Genomic DNA, 23,238 nt, shown 5'->3' on the forward strand with positions numbered 1-23,238 from the left:
GAACAGATCTGGAGGTTGTTTCAGATCTGTTCCAGAGAAATTTCTTCATGCGCATTTTTGACTTGTTCCAGATGCTTTCTTTCTTCTTTTTTTTTAACTTCAGGCCGCGTACACACGGGCGGACTGTTCGCCCAACTTTGTTCGTCAAACAGTTTGACAAACAGTCCGTTCAAAATTAGCATGAACGGACTTGACCACACACGACGAACGAACAGTCCGCTGAAAACTTGCGCGATGACGTGAACGGCACGTACGACGGGACGAGAAATTCGACGTCCAATACACTGCAATGCAACCTTCGCCGTGTAAATTCTTTCTGAGCATGCGCGAGACTTAGTTTGTCGAACAAGCCTAAACACGAGCGGACTGTCCGCTCAAACCAAGTTTCCGCGGACAGTCTTACGGAAATTCCGAAAAACTTTGTTCGTCAGACTGTCCGCTGAAACTGTCCGCTGAAGCCCACACACGAGCGGACTGTCCGCTGAAACACTGTTCAGCGGACAAAGTTGGGCGAACAGTCCGCCCATGTGTACGCGGCCTTACTGGGGTCCGTTGAGTTTTTGATGCATGTACGATAAAGGTTTTACATGAATCTATGGAAGCTGATCATTATCAGCACCCTTGTCAATCGTAATTGGTTTGTCTCAATACTGAAAGTGCCACATCTGAAGAATAGTTTGCTCTTTCGAAAAACAACAGACTTACTGGCTGGATAACCAAGTGAAAATAAAAGAAAGAAAGTCTGAAAAAGAAAACTAACACAGTCACCACATCTAAGAATTGACCCTGTTATTTTGGAGCTGTTCATACCCTTTAAAATACGGATAAGCAGTGTATGTCCTTGAGGAGTTGTAGACACAAAGAGATATATTGTGGATGATTGATTTTACTAGTTTTCTGGTGAGTTAATCCCCAAAAGGGGAGAGCCTATTTCTCACATGGTGATAAGCCTGGTGGTGCATGAATTTATGAACTTTTTCCACCTTAAGGCTGGGTTCACACCGCTGCGGCAGCGAGAACCGGATGTGATTCGCACCGCACTGCAGTGCAAATCACATCCGATCTCTGTGCGATGCGAGTTCAGCCATACAGATAGTATGGCTGAATTCGCATCGCACCTGCTGCAAACTCGCACAGGACCCTTTTTTTGGTCCGCAGCAGAACCGGATCGCATGGGTGTTCACACCATGCGATCCGATTCCTGTCCGAGTTTGCAGATCGCACTGCGATATGCGGACGGATCTGGGGGTGTCATTAAGGTTTCACTGACACTCCCAGCAGTTCGCATAGGGCAGTGTGAACTGCCGGCGGAAGGCTTGCGATGCGGGAAAACGCCGCGGATTCGCGGCGTTCCCGCATCGCTCCAGTGTGAACCCAGCCTAAGAAAAACTGGCGTGTTTTCCTCACCTGAAACCACTTCAAAGGACTTTCTTATGCATTTAGACCCCTTTCACACTGCCGGCGTTTTTCAGGCGCTACAGCGCTAAAAATAGCACCTGTATAGCACCTGAAAAAAGCGGCTCCATTCACTCCAGTGGGAAAGCCGGAGGGCCTATGGTTGCATGAGTAGAGCATTCTGTAGATACCAGTGGAAACATGAATCCATTACCTTCTCAGCGAGAATCTGTACACGAGAATATGACAGATGACGAATACTCTGTATTAGGATGACTGTATCATGACCTTCTATGATATGATTGAATCACTCAGACGATGTTTGATATGACAGTACTACTTCACCCATTAGACAATCTGGGCATGGTTTATAGACTGTGATGGATATGTTCTGTCTTCCAGGTCAGCTGCAAAGTCCTGCAGTTCTTTCATCAGTATATGCTGGGCTGTAATTATTTCTGGATGCTGTGTGAAGGCATTTACCTCCATACGTTGATAGTGGTGGCCGTGTTTGCTGAAGAACAGCATCTGCATTGGTATTACCTGCTGGGCTGGGGTAAGTGCCAGGCTCTCTGTCTTTTTAAAGCCAAAATAACATGATCCTATCTACAAACGGGGGAAACAAACGCCTACAAACAGGGAGAGAAGAACATTCTGTCATCATTAGAAATGATGTGGAAAGAAGGAAAACACGTCTAATCTATGTATATTTATATCACTGGGAAAGAAATCTTGTTTTCTATAGTGGTAAATGTTGCTCTGTCTATACCGATCATACCCAGAGAAATAATTATAAGAATGATAGCGATAAAGCAAGTTATAATTATATCCCCTCCTCCGATCTGAATTCAGGTAATGCTATAACTGCCACCATTTAATCACTTGAGCCCCGGAAGGTTTACCCCCCCCAACTCCCAACATGACCAGGCCATTTTTTGTGATCCGGCACTGCGTTACTTTAATTGACAATTATTTTTTTCCCCACAAATAGATCTTTCTTTTGGTGGTATTTGATCACCTCTGCATTTTTTATTTTTGAGCTATATACAAAAAAAAAACTGCTTTGAAAAAAATATATATATATTTTTTTACTTTTTGCTATAAAACATCCAATAATAAAATGTAAAAAAACTAATTTTTTCATCAAGTCTGGACAATATGTATTCTGCTACATATTTTTGGTTAAAAAAAAATCCCAATAAGTGTATATTGATTTGCTCAAAGGTTATAGTGTCTACAAATTGACAGCTAACTGACACTTTTGCCCAGTGATACTAATATAGTGATCAGTGCTAAAAAATTATAAACTGTCACTGTACTAATTGGCTGGGAAGGGGTTGCCATCAGGAGCGATTCAAGGGTTAGCGGTGTGCCTAGGTGTTGCTTACTCACTTGGGGTGCATTGACAAGGGGAAGGCAAGAAACACAAGATGCAGAACGACAGTTTGCCTGTGCCCTATGTAATCGGTGGGTGCTGACAGACACGGTACCCGCTGCTGGGCTCCCGCAGTGTGTGATCACCAGACTCGGAAGTGTCAGAAAACGTATTAGGTACGTTATCTGTATCAGAGTGGCTGTCCTGCCACTGTATATCTACGGTGGGCGGTCTGCAAGTGGTTAAAGGGAAACTATCGGCAATACTGTTTTTTAACATTTTTGGATAGAGCAAGGGAGGGTTGTACATTTTTTTTTTTGCCATCTGTGTCCCATTTTGGAGATTTCCTTTCACTTCCTGTCCCATAGACAAACAGGAATTGAGAAGAAATCCCTGCAAAATTAAGAGAATTCCTTGGGGACCCCCAGGTCACCAGAACGAGTGTCCCCATTGCAATAGCTCCTACTTTTTGATATGGGAATGAGGGACACCTATCAGCAAAAGTATGCAGGCACAGGACACACCTCTTGTCACGCCCCCTTTAAAGGAGAATTGTACAAAAAAACAAGATTGATTAAACCCACAAAATGTTTTTTTTTACCACTACTATTCCTTTATATTGGCTTTTGGAATTTACAAATGCAGCAATTTAGAAATCCAATGAAAGGTTTAGCACTGGGAAACACTTTTTGATAGATAAAAAGTGCATTTTATATACAGCTATATAGAGCAGACTAAAACGGGGACAAATGAGGAGCAATGAGGGACAGAGGGACATTGCTCCAAATCAGGGACAGTCCCTCAAAATCAGGGACAGTTGGGAGCTATGCCATTGGAAGACTATTACTTTTCTGGGGACAATCCAAAATTTTGGATTTTCTTTTACTTTCACGGTAAACATGACCAATAGATGGGGATCTCCTTAAGGCTTGATTCACACTAACGCGTTTTTTGATGCATTTTGCAGAAATGCAGGGACATTTTTTAACATGTTCACATCAATGCATTTTTGTGCCTCTGCATTTTTGGAAAGGGTTGGGGACTTTTTTCATGCAAAATGCAGCAGTTTGCATGTAATAGAAGTCAATGGACCTGCATCAAAAACGCAAGTACCGTTTTTTTACCGTGATTTTGCTGCGATTTGTGTTTTTGTTCTTTTTTTTTCACTGTATATATCTGGTTTCTAGGCAACCACAGTGTAAAAAAAAAAAACGCAAAACGCACAAAAGCAACATGCATAGATGTGAATCGAGCCTAACCGGGGCACAGACAGCAATAAATACTGTCAAGCCTTCTAAGCCTTCTAATCTCTAAAAACAACAAAAAAAAGTAAAGATTTATTAGATTATACAGAACATCAAGAAATGTTAGTTGTGCCTAAACAGTGCCCTAAAAAATCTACATTTTATCTGGAATTTGCCCTGAAATGTGCACTTCCTGGTGATTGTGCCTAGGCTCTTCTGTGCCTACAGCCACATAGCTGTATATTAGCAGGGTAAGATCTGAGGCATTGCTGCCCATGACAGCCAATCAGAGGAGATATGGAGTGAAATCTGGTGATGTCTCTCCTGTGCTGCTCACTGTTCTCCTTGCTGGAGGTCACGACTTGAGGATACAAAGCCCTGCCCCTAGGAAGTTGACATCCTTTATATAGAGACACAGCTACAGGGAGACCACATATAATATTGGAGGTTAGTCTTTGCCCTTTGACTACAATTTTTAAGTGCAGCTTCTGAAATTCAGATTCTCTTTAACCACTTGAGCACCAAATGGTGATCAAATACCACCAAAAGAAAGCTCTATTTGTGGGGGGAAAAGGACGTAAATTTTGTTTGGGTACAACGTTGCACGACTGCGCAATTGTCAGTTGAATCGTTGCAGTGCCGTATCGCAAAAAATGGCCTGGTCATTAACCAGTTGCCGACCGCCGCACGCCGATGTACGTCGGTACAATGGCACGGGCAGGCATAAGGACATACATGTACGTCCCTTGCCTCCCGCGGGTCGGGGGCCCGATCGGGCCCCCGCCCGGTGCCTGCGGCGGTCGGTATTCGTTCGGGAGCGATCCCGGACGAGGGGACGGCCATTCATTCATGGCCACCCCCTCGCGATCGCTCCCGACGAATAGAAATCCCCGGTGACATCACTTCCTCTCCTGTAATGTAAACACAGGAGAGGAAGTGATGTATTCTCTCCTCCGTGTCGGTATTTTTCGTTCCGACACGGAGGAGAGCGGATCAGTAAGTTGCACCAACACTCTACACACACAGTAGAACATGCCAGGCACACTCACACCCCCCCTTTACCCCCCGATCACCCCCCCAATTACCCCTGCCCCCCAGTCACAGTGACACCAATGTCATTTTTTTTTTTTTTTTTTTTTGCATTGGTGTCATTTGTGACTGTAATAACTGTTAGGGCAGTTAGAGTTAGCCCCCTTTAGTTCTAATGTACCCCCCTAACCCCCCCAATAAAGGTTTAACCCCGTGATCACCCCCCGTCGCCAGTGTCACTAAGGCTGGGTTCACATTGCAGCGGTTTATGAGAACGAATGTGATTCGCACCGCACTGCAGTGCAAATCACATCCGATCTCTGTGCGATTCGAGTTCAGCCATTCGCCGCACCCGCCGCACCCGCCACACCCGCCGCACCCGCCGCAAATTCGCACGGGACCCTTTTTTTGGCCCGCAGCAGAATCGGATCGCATGGGTGTTCACACCATGCGATCCGAGTTTGCAGATCGCACTGCGATATGCGAACTGATCTGGGGGTGTCAGTAACATTTCACTGACACTCCCAGCAGTTCGCATAGGGCAGTGTGAACTGCCGCCGGGAGGCATGCGATGCGGGAACCCGCCGCGGATTCGCGGCGTTTCCGCATCGCTCCAGTGTGAACCCAGCCTAATAAGCGATCATTTTTCTGATCGCCGTATTAGTGTCACAGGTGACGCTAGTTAGGCAGGTAGGTATTTAGGTTCGCCGCAGCTTTTTATAGCGCCAGGGACCCCCATATACTACCGCATAAAGCCCCCTGATTGCCCCCTAGTTAACCCTTTCACCAGTGATCACCATATAACTGTTACAGGTGACGCTGGTTGGTTAGTTATTTTTTTATAGTTTCAGGGCACCCGCCATTTATTACCTAATAAAGGTTTAACCCCCTGATCACCCGGCGGGTGTCATTTGTGACTAATAACTCTTAGGGCAGTTAGGGTTAGCCCCCTTTAGTTCTAAGGTACCCCCCTAACCCCCCCAATAAAGGTTTAACCCCGTGATCACCCCCCGTCGCCAGTGTCACTAAGGCTGGGTTCACATTGCAGCGGTTTATGAGAACGAATGTGATTCGCACCGCACTGCAGTGCAAATCACATCCGATCTCTGTGCGATTCGAGTTCAGCCATTCGCCGCACCCGCCGCACCCGCCGCAAATTCGCACGGGACCCTTTTTTTGGCCCGCAGCAGAATCGGATCGCATGGGTGTTCACACCATGCGATCCGAGTTTGCAGATCGCACTGCGATATGCGAACTGATCTGGGGGTGTCAGTAACATTTCACTGACACTCCCAGCAGTTCGCATAGGGCAGTGTGAACTGCCGCCGGGAGGCATGCGATGCGGGAACCCGCCGCGCATTCGTGGCGTTCCCACATCGCTCCAGTGTGAACCCAGCCTAATAAGCGATCGTTTTTCTGATCGCTGTATTAGTGTCACAGGTGACGCTAGTTAGGCAGGTAGGTATTTAGGTTCGCTGAAGCTTTTTATAGCGCCAGGGACCCCCATATACTACCGCATAAAGCCCCCTAATTGCCCCCTAGTTAACCCTTTCACCAGTGATCACCATATAACTGTTACAGGTGACGCTGGTTGGTTAGTTATTTTTTTATAGTTTCAGGGCACCCGCCATTTATTACCTAGTCTCACTAGTGTACCCCTAAATTTAGGGGTGTCTACTTTCCAAAATGGGGTCATTTGGGGGGGGTTTGTGCCATCTTGGCATTTTATGGCCTTCAAAACTGTAACGCCCTTAGAAAGCCTGAAGGCGGTGCTTGGTTTTCGGGGCCCCGTACGCGGCTAGGCTCCCAAAAAGTCCCACATATGTGGTATCCCCATACTCAGGAGAAGCAGCAGAATTTATTTTGGGGTGTCATTTCACATATGCCCATGGCATGCGTGAGCAATATATCATTTAGTGACAACTTTGTGAAAAAAAAAAAAAAAAAGTTTGTAATTTTCCCGCAACTTGTGGCAAAATATAAAATATTCCATGGACTCAACATGCCTCTCAGCAAATAGCTTGGGGTGTCTACTTTCTAAAATGGGGTCATTTGTGGGGGTTTTGTGCCATCTTGGCATTTTATGGCCTTCAAAACTGTAATAGGTAGTGAGAAGTGAACTCAAAAATTTACGCCCTTAGAAAGCCTGAAGGCGGTGCTTGGTTTTCGGGGCCCCGTACGCGGCTAGGCTCCCAAAAAGTCCCACATATGTGGTATCCCCGTACTCAGGAGAAGCAGCAGAATTTATTTTGGGGTGTCATTTCACATATGCCCATGGCATGCATGAGCAATATATCATTTAGTGACAACTTTGTTAAAAAAAAAAAAAAAAAAAAAAAGTTTGTAATTTTCCCGCAACTTGTGGCAAAATATAAAATATTCCATGAACTCAACATGCCTCTCAGCAAATAGCTTGGGGTGTCTACTTTCTAAAATGGGGTCATTTGTGGGGGTTTTGTGCCATCTTGGCATTTTATGGCCTTCAAAACTGTAATAGGTAGTGAGAAGTGAACTCAAAAATTTACGCCCTTAGAAAGCCTGAAGGCGGTGCTTGGTTTTCGGGGCCCCGTACGCGGCTAGGCTCCCAAAAAGTCCCACATATGTGGTATCCCCATACTCAGGAGAAGCAGCAGAATTTATTTTGGGGTGTCATTTCACATACCCCCATAGCATGTGTGAGCAATATATCATTTAGTGACAACTTTGTGTAAAAAAAAAAAAAAAAATTTTTTTTTTTGTCATTATTCAATCGCTTGAGGCAAAAAAATAAAATATTCAATGGGCTCAACATGCCTCTTATCAATTTCCTTAGGGGGTCTACTTTCCAAAATGGGGTCATTTGGGGGGGTTTTGTACTGCCCTGCCATTTTAGCACCTCAAGAAATGAGATAGGCAGTCGTAAACTAAAAGCTGCGTAAATTCCAGAAAACGTACCTTAGTTTGTAGATGTGACAACTTTTGCGCAAACCAATAAATATACAATTATTGACTTTTTTTTTACCAAAGACATGTGGCTGAATACATTTTGGCCTAAATGTATGACTAAAATTGAGTTTATTGGATTTTTCTAATAACAAAAAGTAGAAAATATCATTTTTTTTCAAAATTTGCGGTCTTTTTACGTTTATATCGCAAAAAATAAAAATCGCAGAGGCAATCAAATACCATCAAAAGAAAGCTCTATTTGTGGGAAGAAAAGGACGCAAATTTTGTTTGGGTACAACATTGCATGACCGCGCAATTACCAGTTAAAGCAGCACAGTGCCAAAGTGTAAAAAGACCTCTGGTCATTTACCAGCAAAATGGTCCGGTCTGAAAGTGGTTAAGGGGGCAAATCCCTCTGGGGCTGAAGTGGTTAAAGAGCACAATGATGAACATTATACTGGCTACCTAACATAACATTTTGTAAATTCTGTTGTTCAGTCAAATTCTATTTTATATTTGCTTGGCTAACCTTTATGTTCTGTCCCTGTTCAGGGTTCCCTTTAGTGCCTACATCAATTCATGCTTTTGCAAGGACAAAGTACTTTAATGACAAGTAAGTAATAACATGTTGTCATCAGTTTTAGCTACATTATTACAGCACACAAACACAGACAAATGTTCCTCAAATTTAGGGCCTCGTGCCCACGGGCGTTATAAAAAATGGGCTGTAAAGCTAGTACCTACCCAGGAAAAAAGCAGTGTTAAAAACTCGATTTTATCAGCATTTTGTATTGGCGACAATGCACGTTTAGCTGCGTTTCTCTGCCTCTATTCAAATCAATGGTTCCCTATGGGAGCCTATTCATTTGAATCAAAGTCGCACCGCAAGTCGGATCATGAGGATCCGACTTGTGGTGCAACTTGTGTGCTGAGGATCTTGAAGAGGAACCCCCCACACCAAAATGAAAAAAATATTGGCATTGAGTTCCCCCAGGACGATACCAGACCCTTTGGTCTGGTATGGATTTAAAAAAATTGTGTGGGGTCCCCCCAAAATCCATATGAGAGCCTTATCGGAGCACGCAACCCGGTAGGTCAGGAAATTGGGGGGATGAGGGAGCGTCCTCCCGGACCATACCAGGCCACGTGCCCTCAACATGAGGGGTGGGTGATTAAAAAGGGGGCCCCCTGATCCTGGCCCCCCACCCTATGTGAATACATATGGGATACATCGAACCCCTACCCATTCACCTAAAAAAAAAGTATCAAAAATAAACACAGTACACAGGTTTTTGAAAGTATTTTATTAAGGCAGCTCCGGCGTCTCTTCCAATTTCTTCTCTCCTCTCCGGCTCTTCTCTCTCTTCTGGCGATGTCTTCTCCCTCTCTGGTTCTTCTTCTCTCTGTGCTGTTTTTTCCCTGCTGTCTTCTTGCTCTTTTACCAGGTCTTCTCCACTGCCTTCTCCCTCTGTTCTTCTTCGGATGTTGACTCAACATCATCTCCCCGTGTAATGCTGGGTCCGCCATGTGCAATAACTTATATTGGCATGGGGTGGGGCCACCCACTGACATCACCTGGAGGCCCTGTCCCCATGTGACGTCACCTCCTGGTGCATGATGGGGTGATGACGTCCCCCGGAGGCAGGGCTTCCGGGTGACGGCAGCGGGTGGCCCCGCCACATGTCAATATAAGTCATTACACACGGTAGACCCAGCATTACACTGGGAGATCGCGTTGCGTCAACATCGGAAGAAGAAAAGAGGGAGAAGACTCGGCAAAAGAGCAAGAAGACAGCGGAGAGAGAAGACAGCATAGAGAGGAGAAGAACCGTCGAGGGAGAAGTACCGGCAGAGGGAGAAGACTTCACCAGAAGAGGGAGAAGAAATCTGAACAGACGCCGGAGCTGCCTTAATAAAATACTTTAAAGACCTGTGCTCTGTGTTTATTTTTGACACTTTTTTTTTTAGATGAATGGGTAGGGGTACAATGTACCCCATACTCATTCACATAGGGTGGGGGGCTGGGATCTGAGGGGACTTCCAGATTCCAATAAGCCCCCTTGCCGCAGACCCTGACAACCAATAGCCAGGGTTGTTGGGAAGAGGCCCTTGTCCTCATCCTCATGGGGACAAGCTGTTCCAAAGCACCCACGCCCCAATGTTGAGGGCATGTGGCCTAGTATGGTCCAGAAGTGGGGGGGATCGCTCATTCCCCCCTTTGCTGACCTACCGGGCTGCATGCTCGGATAAGGCTCTGATATGGATTTGGGGGGGGCACACACAATTTTTTTTTTTTTTTTGACGTGGGGGCTCCCCTTACTTTTTTTTTTTTTTGCCACCTCAGCGAATCACCAAGAAAGACTTAAATCAACTTTACGTTCATCACTGTCTCTTGTTATTAAGCTTCACATCATTGTGGCTATGTCTTTTATTTACATTTTTTTTTCCCCCTTCATTAAAAAGTTTTAATTTAAATTTATTTTATTTTAATTAGGAGTACTTTATTCCCCCACCCCTTATAATTATTTTCCCCCTCGCCCATCCCTCCCTCCCACTCCCCTACATGTCAGTAATTTTCCTCTTCCATATTTCTTCCCCTTACAATCCATGCCACTGAAGGATCTGATATCATCCTGGGGGAACCCCATGCCAATTTTTTTTTTTCATTTTGGCGGGGGGTTCCCCTTCAAGATCCTCAGCACACAAGTCGCATCGCAAGTCGGATCATCATGATCCAACTTCTGGTGCAACATCCATTCAAATCAATGGGACCCCATAGAGAAATGCCGGACAAGGCTTAATGCTGTGTATACAACGTTAAGTCGAATTTAACAGCTTTTACCGGAATCTGGCATTTTTACAGCTCTAGCACTGGAACCTCAGAACGCGCTGGTCCTGGGTTTTTTTGGAGCTTAAAAATGCCAATGTCACTCACAGCTCAAAAACGCCTGTGTGGGTATGAGGCCATAGAATAACATGGAGAGGCATTTTTAAGCTGTAAAAAAAAAGCTCCTAAACGCGGCTGTAAAAACACCCGTGGGCATGAGGCCTAAGGTTTAAGTAAAGCCATAAAGCTTTCTAAAGCACACAGCATTACAAACACTTTGCATGGTTTTTAAATACAATATTGATTTAATTTATTTTACTCTATGTTGCCTCCCTCCACTGCTGATATCTTGCTGCCATTTCCTGTCTTCATGCATGTACTGCAGCAACTGCTGCACATCATTTCCTGGAGCAGGTCTCCTAATGGTGTCAACAGAGGACCATGGAAATGTGTGTTGGCAATAGACATGTGCAGAATGAAAAAATGTGTTTTGTTTAGATTCATTAGTTACATAAATTTGTTTAGTTGATTTCGTTAAATTTGTTTTCAGAATTTGTTTAATTTATTCGAACTTGAATTGATATTCCTTCTATTTCATTCTATTCTATTGTTTTTTTCTATTATATTCTATTCTTTTATTTTATTTTCTATTCTATTTTTTTTTCTATTCTATTTTTTTTTTATTCCTTTCAAATTTGAATTTATTCTATTTGAAATTCGATTTTTGGAAGATGGTTATATAATATATAACATATATTGTTATATTCTAATCTATTGCTTTTTTCTATTCTATTCTATTCTATGCTATTATTTTATTTTCTATTCTGTTCTATTCTGATCATTTATTTTCTATTCTATTATTTTCTATTCCATTCAAATTCGAATTTATTCTTATTGAAATTCAATTTTCAGAAAAAGGTTATATTCTTTAAATTTTACTCTATTCTATTGTTTTTTTCTAAACTGTTCTTTTCTATTCTATCCTTTTATATTCTATTCTTTTCTATGTGAATTCAAATTTATTTTGTTTAAAATTCAAATTGCAGAAGATGGTTATATTCTTTCTATTTTAGTCAATTTTTTTTATTATATTATAATCTATTCTATTACTTTATTTTCTATTCTATTTTATTCTGTTCTTTTATTTTCTATTCTATTTTGTTCTGTTTTACTCTATTTTTACTCTATTTTTTTTATTATATTATAATCTATTCTATTACTTTATTTTCTATTCTATTTTGTTCTGTTTTACTCTATTCTTTTTTTTATTCTATTATTTTATTTTCTATTGTATGCCTTTATTTTCTATTTTTTTTTCTATTGTATTATGTATTCTGTTCTGTTTTATTCTACTTTTTTCTATTATTTTCCATTATATTATATTATTTGCAATTATATTCCTTTATTTTATTTTCTATTTTAGTCTCTTCAAAAATTCGAATTCGATTAAAAAACTATTTTAATTAGAATTTAGTCCAAAATTGTATTTTGTTATTTCGGATTTGTTTAAATTCGTTACTGTTGTCATTTGGAAATTCTGATAAATCCGAATTTTCGAATAACAAAAAATGTGTCCGAATTTCGATTCGGAACAAACTGCACATGTCTAGTTGGTATGGCTGCTTGTAGTCTCCACGTGCATAGCTTGTGACAGGATGACAACAAAGGAGCAGAATTAAGAGACAGGGGCAGAGTTGTCACCTATAACAGGAAGTGCCTACACAAAAAACTTCATGGCAAGATTACCACATACTGTGTTATTGCTGTATTATTTTTATGTAAGGTCTGAAAATATTGAAAATTATTCTGAAGTTACATTAACATGGTTAAGCTAAAGATTTTAACCACTTCAGCCCCGAGCCTCTTTTTGAGATTAGGTGTTTACAAGTTAAAAACAGCTTTTTTTTTTTTTGCAAGAAAATTACTTAGAACTCCCAAACATTATATATATTTTATAACATCCTAGAGAATAAAATGTTGGTCGTTGCAATACTTTCTGTCACACTGTATTTGCGCTGCGGTCTTACAAGCGCACTATCTTTATTTAATTGATACCCAACATGTCACGCTTCAAAATTGCGCCCGTTCGTGGAATGGCGGCAAACTTTTACCCTTAATCTCCATAGGCAATGTTTAAATAATTCTATAGGTTGCATGTTTTAAGTTACAGAGGAGGTCTAGAACTATTGCTCTCCCTCTAACGATCGCGGCGATACCTCACAAGTGTGGTTTGAACACCGTTTTCATATGCGGGCGCTACTCACAAATGCTTTCGCTTCTGCGCGCGAGCTCGGCGGGACAGGGCACGTTTAAAAAAAAATAAAAAATCTTATTTATTTTACCTTTTATTTTTTATTTGTAGACTGTTCTTTTTTTAAAAAAAATTGTGTCACTTTCATGCCTATTACAAGTAATGTAAACATCCCATGTAATAGACAAAAAGCAGGGCAGGACCTCTTGAATATGAGATCTGGGGTCAAAAAGACCTCACATCTCATATTTACACTAAAATGCAATAAAAAAAAAATGTAGTTTAAAAAAAAATGTCTCTTTAAGAGCTATGGGCGGAAGTGATGTTTTGACGTCGCTTCCGCCCTGCAATGGTATGGAGACGGGTGGGGGACATCTTCCCCTCACTCATCTCCATACCTAACAGGAGACAGGACCCGATTGCCTCCACTGTTTCTGGTGGCGGACGGCACGGGAGCAAGGCGGGAGGGAGGGGCCTCTCCCACCACCGATAAAAGTGATCTCACGGCAAATCCGCTGCAGAGACCACTTTTATCATGAAGTGGGCCGCCCGCTGAAGAAGATACTGGGGTTATGGTAGCTAGCTGCTCCCATAATAATGAATGAATGAATGAAATACTTATATAGCGCACAATGCGAACTGAATCGCCTCTAGGCGCTGTGGCGAGCTTTGATCATCGTTATACCAATATACATTTAATAACGTTATACCTCTTTGAAGTACCGACGGCGGTGGTCTCCAAACTGCAGCCCTTTGCTCACATTTATTCACCTTTTGAGCACTATTCCTCCAACTGATACAAGGCACCGTTCCATCCATTAACACCAACAGTGGGGCATAATTAATTTCACTGACACCAATGATAGGGCAGAATTCTTTCCACTGACATGAACAATTGGGCACTATTTCTCCCTCTGACACCAACAATGGAGCATTGTTCTTTCACTGACACCAAGGATAGGGCATTATTCCTTCCACTGACACCAACAATGGGGCAGTATTCATTCCAGTGGTGTAAAAGATGGGACACTATTCCACCCTCTGACACCAGTGGTGGAGCACTATTCCTCCTCCTACTGACCATAGGCGCTATATAATTTTTTTTTAGAGAAAAAGGGAGTTCTACTGGGGGTGGACTTTTTAGGCACGTACACAAAAGAATAGTTGTGGTTGGTCACCAACTACAATGATATTATGTATGGATGATCTGTTCTTGATACTTTATGTATGATGCTGTTTAATTTTCTTTATGGCATGATTTTATTCTACTAAATAAATGTTGTACTTTGTTATATACTCTTTTGTGTACGTGCCTAAAAAGTCTACCCCCAGGGGAACCCCATTTTTCTATAGTATTATTGGATGTGGCACAACAGTTTTTTGCCAGACTTTGCCGTTCTACCCAACCCTCTATAATTTTTTTTACTACCACTGACTACCAAACCTGAGACATTGTTCACTGACAGTGGCACATTTTCTACTCCCGCTAGCCTCTGGGCCCTCATATGTTGATATTGAGTCATGGCAACTGTTTGGATAAATGTCCTTTTCACACTATCCATTGGGTTGTCTTGATATTAAGGTAGGGGTATAACAGGAATTGAGGGGAAATCTCTGCAATAGGGTTACAGAATGAATAAATGACTTATATAGCACTACCTATACGAACTGAATCGCCTCTGGGTGCTTTTCTTGCCACCGGTGTCCATCTGCAGCTATTTATGCGGTCCTTAACCTGTAGAGTCCCGACACACTTACAACATTGACATACACATATTATGGCCAATTCTTTGGACAGGGTCTAATTAACCTACCAGCATGTGTTTGGAGTGTGGGAGGAAACCGGAGTACCTGGAGGAAACCGATGCAGGCACAGGGAGAACATGCAAACTCCAGGCAGATAGTGTCGTGGTCGGGATTTGAACCAGCAACCCTATTGCTGCTAGGTGAAAGTGCTAACCACTACACCACTGTGCAGACAGTAACCAAAACCCGAAAGAGGTTCTAACCTTTCACACTCTACTGGAATTGTAGTTATCTCTGTTAACAAGATCCGCCTAGTGCAATAAAAATCACTCTTCCCAGCTAAATGAGACATTTTGGCTGAAGTTCAGTATTATTGTGTTTTTTGCCTCAAAAGAAAAAACGTAATCAGCTTGTCCATGGCAAAAAAAAAATAACAAGAAATTGTCCATAGTGAAATTTTCCACCCTCAAAGAATGAAGGACTTGATTGATTGATTCATACATCACTTACATGACAACGTGGACCACTTGAATCCTTTACATGGGATCTTCCCAATTTAAAGATGGCCTGATGTAGAGACAGTAACTTAACAGCAATCTTTGAAATAAATTTCACTGTTTCCATCTCATTTTAACTTCTTGTTTTCTTTATGATCTTTTATTTTTCATGTCTCCCTCTGTATGCTTTCTGCCTTTCCCTTCAGTGCAGCCTGTTGGTCTGATGGGACAACAGCACCATAGTACCCACCCTCTGTTAACAAATTGTTCACTATCGGTGTTATACAAGACACGGACATTGTCTCGTGGCATTACCTAAATGGAGTCTGCTGTGACTGGACATCTTTATTTATGTTCTGAGTGGGGACTGTGTTTTCCTTTGCACTGTTTCTGTGATTTCTATTTTCCTATATAAGCTAATAAAGCCATCTTCTTAAGCCAATGTTCCCACTGTCGCGATGCGAGAACCAGAGCATCTCTCCCGTAGGCAGTTCACACTACCCTCTGCAAACCGCTGCGGGTGTCAATATGATGTTAATGACACCCCCAGATCGGTTCACAGATCATAGTGTGAACTGTGGATTCGGACAGGAATTGGATCACATGGGAGAGAACACCCATGCGATCTGATTCCAGCGAGGGGGAAAAAAAGTCCCTGCACCTTTTTTTATGCGAATCCAATGCAAGTTCAGCCTTACAACTGTATGGCTGAACTTGCACTGCACAGACATCACATATGATCGGCACCGCAGTGCAGGTGCGAATCACATACGATGTGTGACATCGCACAAGTGTGAGCCCGGGCTAAAAAAAAAAAGAAAAACATAACCTGGCTAGCTATGTTTCCAAATTTACAAAAGTAGTATCCTTTATTTGCAATCCTGCCACCAAACAGGATCTCTCCATAGAGTGATGTACTCTGGCTTTCCACTTGTGAAGGCAGCTGCCTCCCCTATCAAGAACAGCAGCAGTGGCCTAACTGCTCCAGATTATTCAATTTTCTCAGGTACACACAGCACTCTTTCCAAGCCAAATTGGCTGTCCTAGTACTTCCGCCACTCTTGGTATTTTGGATAAGATCAAATGTAGTATCTGTTCTTATCAGTGTCCAGTAGGGGTGCTCCACCATCATTCTGACCTTCTGGCTGGGAGGACTGGCTGTATAGAATCCCTGCTGGTATGATGGGGATCTTCCTCATAGGAAGGAACCCAAATTGAGCATCCACCACGTGGGTTGCCAGTGTGAAGGATTTTGAGGGCTCCAGTGCCTCCTGATTCAAAATTAACTGGCCAGGGGTCGGGAAGGCAGAGTGGTGGTTAAGAGCCCTCTGAGAATGCCATCCCAGGGGTGCTCCTTTTATCACTAAGGATTTGGGACCCCACTGTGAGAAAGGGCACTAGGCCACAACACCAATTTCATTTTCTGCACAGCGCCTCATTCATGGGCTAGGCCTCTTAGTCAATTTTGTTTCTTATTTATTTTAATCTTCACGTGTGTGTCACGTGCATCCCAAACAGTCATCGCCTCTGCCAAACCCGGGTTGACCGCCCAATAGCTAGCCATCACCTCCCTGAACTGTACATCTACTATTGGGTCTGAGATCCAAAACCTGGAAAGCCTCCATAGCTTGTTTGATGAATTAATAAGGGGATCAAGGTTGAAAAGCAGTGGAGCATGATCCAAGATATCCCTCGGCAGTATCTTAATGTCCCTGACTCTGGGCAGAACAGAACACTCCCAGCAAAGGCCAAATCTATACTGGAGAAAGTTTTGTAAGATGCTGAGTGGCAAGTATAGGCATGGGATTGTGGGTTCCACCACCTCCACGCATCCGTCAAGCCATAGGTGTCCCCCAGGCTGCCAAGCCCAGATGTCGAGAACCAGTAGATGTCAGCCTATCCATGCCCAAGTCAGGCACTAGATTAAGATCACCTAAAAGAACAACGTTGTCAGTAGCAAACTCCGCCACCTTGGCCGTGATCTTATTTAACAGTGTGAAAGAGGCAGGAGGTGGCAAGTATAAACTTACAATAATCCACTTCAGACAGTCATTGGGTTAGCAGTTAGGTGGCAGAGACTTCAGCCAAGCTGAGGCTTCTCTCAGCGATGTGAAGAAGCGGGTCATCTCCCCATCCTGGACTCACAATCAGCCTGGGAACAGGACAATGTAGCGGATATTGCGAGCCCTCATTGCAGGCTTAACCTGGTCAAACGACTTTTGGAGGTTCTGCGTCTTCACCGAATAGTCCGGGAAATTCAGCAGCTTGTTGTTTTGGAAAAATACAGATCTCAAGGACTCAGGAGGCACAAAGTATGTCATCCCTATCTAGAGGTTGAGCATCCATAGGATGAAGGTTCTCGGGGCTGCTCCAGGGGGTTTGGGCCTAGGTGGGACACGATGCGCCCGTTCCACTGCATAGTGAGGAGAGAAGTGGGCATCTTCTCTCAATTTCTTATGGAGGCTGTTCCTCCGATTTCTGTTCTCTGCATCTTTTGTCCTATACTCAAGAGCCTTCACCTTGGTCTGTAGAGTGCAGATGGCGACGTTGTGCTCTGTGATTGCATCCTCCATTTGGCCTACTCTTTGCTCAGTTTCCGTGACTCTGGAATGGAGTTCATCCATATCCTGTCTAAGTAGGTCCACATCCAGCTGGACTGCTTAAATTTTAGCCTTTAGCATGGCCTGACAGGTAGCAATGGTCGCCATCACATCTGCCAGCCTGGGTGGTTGGGAGTCAGCCGACTCCTTAAGGTCCATCTCAGAGGCAATGTGGGAGTGGCGCTGGAGCGGTTCGTCATGTGGGAGACGGAGGTTGGAAGGGATTTCTCCGAGCTTGGGGGCAAATAGAGCTTCTTCCCCTTCCCTGATGATGTGCCCGACAATCTGCGTCTCATCCAGGTGCCAGTTGTCATAACAGGAGGAATTACACCCTCAAGAGCAGGAGATATACAACTATTCAGCAGAGTTCAAGAAAAAGCAGCCGCTCACGTCACCATCTTGGACACGCCCCCTTGATTTCATGTTTAGTGTTTGTTTTTTGTGCAGAGGGGCCAGCACTACAGGCATGAAAAAACACATAAAAAAAGTGCTTTTGTTACAAATAGAATTACAGATCCCCATAACCTGCATAAGGATACCATATATGCTAAATGGACAGTAGGAATGACCTGCCAGTTTGTTTCCAGCTTGGGTTCAGATGGAATTACAGCTTTTTAGAGGGTTGGCAAATGGATTGTTGTTCAGCTTGGCTGCAGTTGGTAGTTAAACATTTAGTAGCAGGATTACTACAGCTTCCTGCTCAGGGCTCCTTGTTTCTAGTGATCTGGTGGGTACAAACAGCATGAGGTCCTCCCCAAAGTTCATATTAGGAGGAACCTCACATTAAAAACAACCAAAAAAAAAAAGCATGAAGCCCCCCCCCCCATCTTGACATCCATCCCAGACCCTCATGAAACAATATATATGTATAAATGAAGGGAATCTCCAGCTGTATAAAGTAATTTAGTATTTTAAATTTTACCCTTTAAGCATGGACCTGATCTTAGCATCAGTACGAAAGGGGCCTTTTGCTTTGATACATGCTCCTCAGGGCAGTGACCAGACCACCCTCCCACCCCAAGCCCATTTGCTTGACAACTGCTTTCATATTAGCCTAGAAAATGATTGGTTTCAGTGGGGTTTGGCTCATCGCTAGTAGAGAGGGTTTGAAGTATTTATAAAAATAATTCCATGCAGCTGTGTTACAGGTCAAATCTGATCCTTCTGGTTACATACAGCTTTCTCCAAACAATCTGGCTTACTTTAAAGTAAAGTAAAGAGAAATACAGATACAAGGACTTTTGGCTGTGAAAGAAAGAAAACATGTTTTTATTTTATGATATTTATACAACTATAAAGCCAGTATGGTTGATTGAGTATACAAATTGTGATACATAAAAAAAACATTGGAACATGCCCTGTAATGCTGGAGGGAAGAAGACAGGAGGGCCATCTACAAGAATGTTCTACAACTAAAATAAAATTGCAAAAAAAATTGAATAAAATCTGGATCAGATTTACCCTAAATATGTGTATTTTTCTTTAGCTGTTGGATGAGCGTGGAGACACATTTATTATACATCGTTCATGGCCCAATCATGGCTGCATTACTGGTAAGATTATATTTTCATTTTATATGGAGCAAAATACATAAACATTCTGTGTATGGTGGAATATTTATAAAAAGTGGAAAAATTTGGGCAAATTTGCATGCCTAGTCACATACTGTATATTGGGCCATTCACTGGCCTTTCAGACTAAGGACCTTTTTTCATTTGTTATAGTGTACATTTTACATATGGTTACATTCATCCCTATGAAAGATGCTTTTTCTGGAAACAGCACCAAAAACATGAAGCTAATGGGAACTCAGTCTACTTAAGTAGAATTTCACCCTAATACTAAAATCTCAAAATCTACTGACATCCACAATCTAAGACTAAACTACCTAGCCCTGTAAAGAAAGAATGGCTATACATACCTTATCTGAAGCCCCTCCGGTCCCACGCTGAGCTGTCAGCAGCGGTTTTGCTGCGGAGGCGGGTGCAGAGGAGACAGCCAACAATGGAAGCCCCATAGTAAGTCTATGGGTGACATCACTTCTTAGCCCTTGTACACGCGGTCGGAGATTCCGACAGAATGTGTCCGATCGGACCGTTTTGTCAGATATTCCGACTGTGTGTGGTCTACATCGGACTGTTTCCGTCGGAGTATCCGACAGACCAAGTTTTCCAACTTGTTGGTAAAATTTTCCGTCAAAATACTCCGATCATGTGTAGAGAATTCCTATCGGACAAAGTGCCACGCATGCTTAGATCAAATTCCTACACCAAAGCTATTGGCTACTAGCGTGAATGTAGTCCCATCATAACGAAATAACGTCATCACGTTGGATTTTCCGACAACTTTGTCCGACCGTGTGTATGCAACAGTTTCGGACAAAATCCGTCGGACAAAATCTGACGGACAAAATCCGACTGATTTGGTTGTCGGAATCTCCGACCGTGTGTACAAGGGCTTAGGCATTTCACAGCCATTGTCGGCTGTCTCCTGCACACAGCTTCTGCCGCTGGAGCCTGGACTGGAGTGGCATCAAAAAAGGTAAGTATAGCGATTTCTTCTTTACAGGGCTAGATAAGTTAGTCTTAGAATGTGGATGCCAGTAGATTTTAATATTTTAGTATTAGGGTGAACTTCCACTTTAAGGCCGCGTACACACGGGCGGACTGTTCGCCCAACTTAGTTTGTCAAACAATCCGACAAACAGTCCGCTCAAAATTTGCATGAGCGGACTTGACCACACACGATGAACGAACAGTCCGCTGAAAGCGTGCGCGATGACGTGAATGGCACGTACGACGGGACTAGAAAAACGACGTCCTATACACTGCAATGCAACCTTCGGCGTGTAAATTCTTTCTGAGCATGCGCGGAACTTAGTTTGACGAACAAGCCTACACACGAGCGGACTGTCCGCTCAAACCAAGTTTCAGCGGACAGTCTTACGGGAATTCCGAAAAACTTTGTTCGTCAGACTGTCCGCTGAAACTGTCCGCTGAAGCCCACACACGAGCGGACTGTCCGCTGAAACACTGTTCAGCGGACAAAGTTGGGCGAACAGTCCGCCCGTGTGTACGCGGCCTAAGAATCAGCTGTGAATCATTATTATAATTAATAATCTGCCTTTAAAAAACAGCTAATTTTTCAAAGCCTGCTGGGGAATGTAGCATTGCCAAGTACTGTGAATGCCGCAAACGTTACCCTGTCCTGGATTTAGCACTGAAGAATGGGAAAATCAGATGCAGGACATGATTTGCTGGCGTGAATACAGATTAAAATTTTACCCGTAGTTGCTAGGCGTCCTTTATTTTATGACCATAAATTTTGAACTTTTTTCCTGAAATCTCCCTTTTTCTTTTATTCGGTGAAAAAAAAAACTATATCTAATTTAGCTGAAAACATTTATACATTATGGACAAAAGATTATAGACACCTGATGATCACACCTATCAATAAATAAATGTATCATCCTATTCAAAAAGCATTGTCATTAATACAGTATAGTTGCTACCCTTGTGGCTGTAGCAGCCTTCACTCTTCTGGGAAGGCTTTACACATGATTTTGTAGTGTGTGTTTGGGAATTTGTGTCCATTCAGCCACAAGAACATTTGTGAGGTCAGATATTGGATGAGAAGACCTGGTTCTCATTCAGCCTTTCAGTTCACCCAAAGGTGTTCAGTAGGGTTGAGGTCAGGGCATTGAGCAGGACACTTGAGTTTCTCCACAGCAAATTCATCAAACCATGCCTTCATGGAGCTGGCTTTGAACGCAAGGTGCACAATCATGCTGGACCAGTAAAGGGTCTTCTACAAACTGTTAACACAATGTTCACAATTGTCCAAAATGTATTTGTATGTTGTAGAACTGAATTCTTCATTGGAAACACCTGAACTCTATAATTTGGAAGGGTAGCCACATACATTTAGCCATATACTGTAGGTAGGTGTGGTGGTCAAATGTCCACATACTGTTGGCCATATAGTGTTTCATCATTGACTGTCTATTACAGATTTGTCTACATGTGTTATTTTAGGACTTTTTTTTTTTTTTGCAACCAAGAAGTGATGTAATTTATTACTAAGAATAATATTAATTAGTAAACGACTGTGAGTTATTGGGATTCTGTCATGAGAGAATAATGGAGGCTGCCATCGCTAAGCTCTCCATTGAGAATGCTAGTTCCCTGGCTGTCACGTAGGCAGAATTTATCTTTATCACTCAGCGTTGTATAGGTGCAAAGTCCCAACTACAATTGAGGTCTGAAGAAATCTCCTTCAACCTCTAGCAGGTATGTATCTATATCCTTATGTGTTCAACGTCCTAAACCTTTACCGGTTCCAATAAAGCTTTTTTTCTCCACAAGATCCCTGTGTCTTCACTTTTAATCTTCATCAACCATCATCACGTGTATTCCCAAAAACAGAAAATGTCATAGAATGTAGTATATTTTATTTATTAAAATGTAATCACCAATATTGTGCTCACATGTGTACATGACAGCATGCCATTAATAGACTCAGGCGTTTCAATGGTACGACTTTGTCAAAGGTTCAGCCAGGGGGTGTTGTGAAATTATCTGGCTGCTGTGGGAGCAGATTGTGGGACACTTAGGCCGCGTACACACGGGCGGACTGTCCGCCCAACTAGGTTCGTCAAACAGTTTGACAAACAGTCCGTTCAAAATTAGCATGAACGGACTTGACCACACACGACGAACGAACAGTCCGCTGAAAACTTGCGCGATGACGTGAACGGCACGTACGACGGGACGAGAAATTCGGCGTCCGATACACTGCAATGCAACCTTCGCCGTGTAAATTCTTTCTGAGCATGCGCGAGACTTAGTTTGCCGAACAAGCCTACACACGAGCGGACTGTCCGCTCAAACCAAGTTTCAGCGGACAGTCTTACGGAAATTCCGAAAAACTTTGTTCGTCAGACTGTCCGCTGAAACTGTCCGCTGAAGCCCACACACGAGCGGACTGTCCGCTGAAACACTGTTCAGCGGACAAAGTTGGACGAACAGTCCGCCCGTGTGTACGCGGCCTTATGCTCTTGTTAACATCAGGACTTGTCATATAGACAAATTTAACGATATGAAATTCTGGAACTTTTCTAACACTCATATAAACCATGTATGTCCATGGTCTGTGATTCAAAACTGCGTAAAGGCCAAATCTAGGCTCCATACTTTCACAAAGTTTTATTTTTGCTTTCATACTTTCTGAAGTCTTCAGGCCGGTCACATAATGTCCTCTTCCTCTTCTGTTCTCTGGGCTGTGGCATCCTTACTTATGAAGAGAGCAGTTGCCCTCCTCCTCCTTTCCCAGGGGGATGTTCATGTAGCC

General features: G+C 43.0%; 1 protein-coding gene across 1 annotated transcript in view; it reads left to right on the forward strand.

Annotated features, from left to right (window-relative positions):
• LOC143996002 (calcitonin receptor-like) overlaps positions 1 to 23,238 on the forward strand; it is a 480,350-nt gene that overhangs the window by 407,315 nt on the left and 49,797 nt on the right. Inside the window, exons 8-10 of the mRNA XM_077490789.1 lie at positions 1,798 to 1,951; positions 8,521 to 8,581; positions 19,376 to 19,442. Coding sequence (XP_077346915.1) covers positions 1,798 to 1,951; positions 8,521 to 8,581; positions 19,376 to 19,442 — 282 coding nt within the window. The remainder of the gene's footprint in view (positions 1 to 1,797; positions 1,952 to 8,520; positions 8,582 to 19,375; positions 19,443 to 23,238) is intronic.

The sequence above is a fragment of the Lithobates pipiens genome, unplaced genomic scaffold, assembly GCF_037356315.1.
Source record: "Lithobates pipiens isolate NorthernLeopardFrog02 unplaced genomic scaffold, aLitPip1_a1.2 Scaffold_19, whole genome shotgun sequence".
NCBI lineage: Eukaryota > Metazoa > Chordata > Amphibia > Anura > Ranidae > Lithobates > Lithobates pipiens.